This window comes from Plasmodium cynomolgi, assembly GCF_000321355.1.
Source record: "Plasmodium cynomolgi strain B DNA, scaffold: 0918, whole genome shotgun sequence".
Taxonomy (NCBI): Eukaryota; Apicomplexa; class Aconoidasida; order Haemosporida; family Plasmodiidae; genus Plasmodium; species Plasmodium cynomolgi.
Genome location: NW_004193104.1, coordinates 1 through 1,489, shown reverse-complemented (window position 1 = coordinate 1,489; position 1,489 = coordinate 1). Strand labels below are relative to the sequence as shown.

The 1,489-nt window shown below is 29.0% G+C and overlaps 1 protein-coding gene across 1 annotated transcript; it reads left to right on the top strand.

Moving 5' to 3' along the window:
* Positions 1-85: 85 nt before the first annotated feature.
* Positions 86-1,458, top strand: PCYB_006190 (CYIR protein; the record flags this gene model as incomplete). Its single annotated transcript, XM_004228040.1, has 2 exons — positions 86-118; positions 262-1,458. Coding segments are annotated over 2 exons (1,230 nt in total), but the record flags the coding sequence as incomplete, so codon positions are not given.
* Positions 1,459-1,489: the final 31 nt, after the last annotated feature.

Here is a 1,489-nt window from a genome sequence, read left to right as displayed (position 1 = left end):
CGTATTTTATTCTAATATTTTATTAAATAATAAATTTTATAACAATATTATTCATATTTTTTTTCATTTATTATCGTAAAAGAAAATGAGTCATCCATGTAATACATCTTTTAAAGGAGTAAGTTTCATTTATTATTAGCCACATATATTTTAACTGCATATTTAAATGTTTTGTAGGCTTTGCTTAACGATTATATTTATATCAAGTGATTTTATTTTAATGATTTTATAAACTTCGTTTAAATCCTTCTTCTCCTTTAGTATCTTAATTATGAATGTTACAAGGATTTAAATTATCAATTTGGCGATAAATTAAAAGATAGGGGTTATATGAGTAGTACATTTATTTCGGATATTGGAAAAGAATACGAAAATGGTAAACTAAAGATATATAATGATTTATCTGAGATTTTTACTAAATTAAAAGCATATTTAAGCAACGATCATGTTTTTGGTTGGGGTAAATATAATGATGAAGGAACTTGTACGTATATGAGCTACTTGTTATGTGGTCAAATCCGTGATAAACTATATGGTACATGTGATAAGGGCAGATTTGATATACTCAAAGAATTTGTAGACAAATACAATAATTCTACTAGTTCTTATGCATGTAGAAATTACTTTAAACACTTAGGTGATAATGAATTTCGAAAAATGAATGCCTTATATGATTTTTATGATAAGTATATAAAGTTATCAGCAGAAAATTTGCATGGGAATACTAAATACTGCAGTGACATGCTTAATTTAGTTTACTTATATAATAATTCTTTATTTAAACAATTTTTACACGATAGCTCAGAATTTAATGATGTATTGAAGCACATTTATGCACTTATGGAGAATATTACAGAGACCGGAAGAATATGTTGTACAAATGAAAAATTTCCTATACGTAATCCAGGTTTATTTATATCATCTGTGGTACAAGAACAACCCCCTACCCACACATCATCAGAACGAGATAGGGAACCATCACACGAAGGAATATTAGATGATCCACGTAATCCAATACATTCAGAAGGAACAAGTGCATTACGAATGTCTTTAGGAGAAGAAATAATAGCAGATCCTGTAAATTCAAGAGTATCTGAAGTATCACAATCATCAGTAGAAGCAATAAATTTTGTATCAGAAGAACCCTTTGATAGAAATCAATTACCTCAAAACCTAGAACACTTAGGAAAATATGAATCTTTTGGACAACCCCCTTATGTATCACGAGGATCTCATGGATCAGAAAGTTATTATGGAAAAGGAGGACGCGTTGAAACAAAGAATAGGTTATCACCAGAGAATCCCAGAGTAGTAACAAAACCATTAGGAACAGGAATTAATAATTCAGGCTTCATGACAAATGTACAAAATGGTATTTCAGAATTTATAAAAGATGTTGATCCAGTACCAGTTATGGGTGTATCTGGAGGGATGGGAGCCTTATACTTACTTTTAAGGGTATTAATTTTTTTTAATTTATTTTCATGTG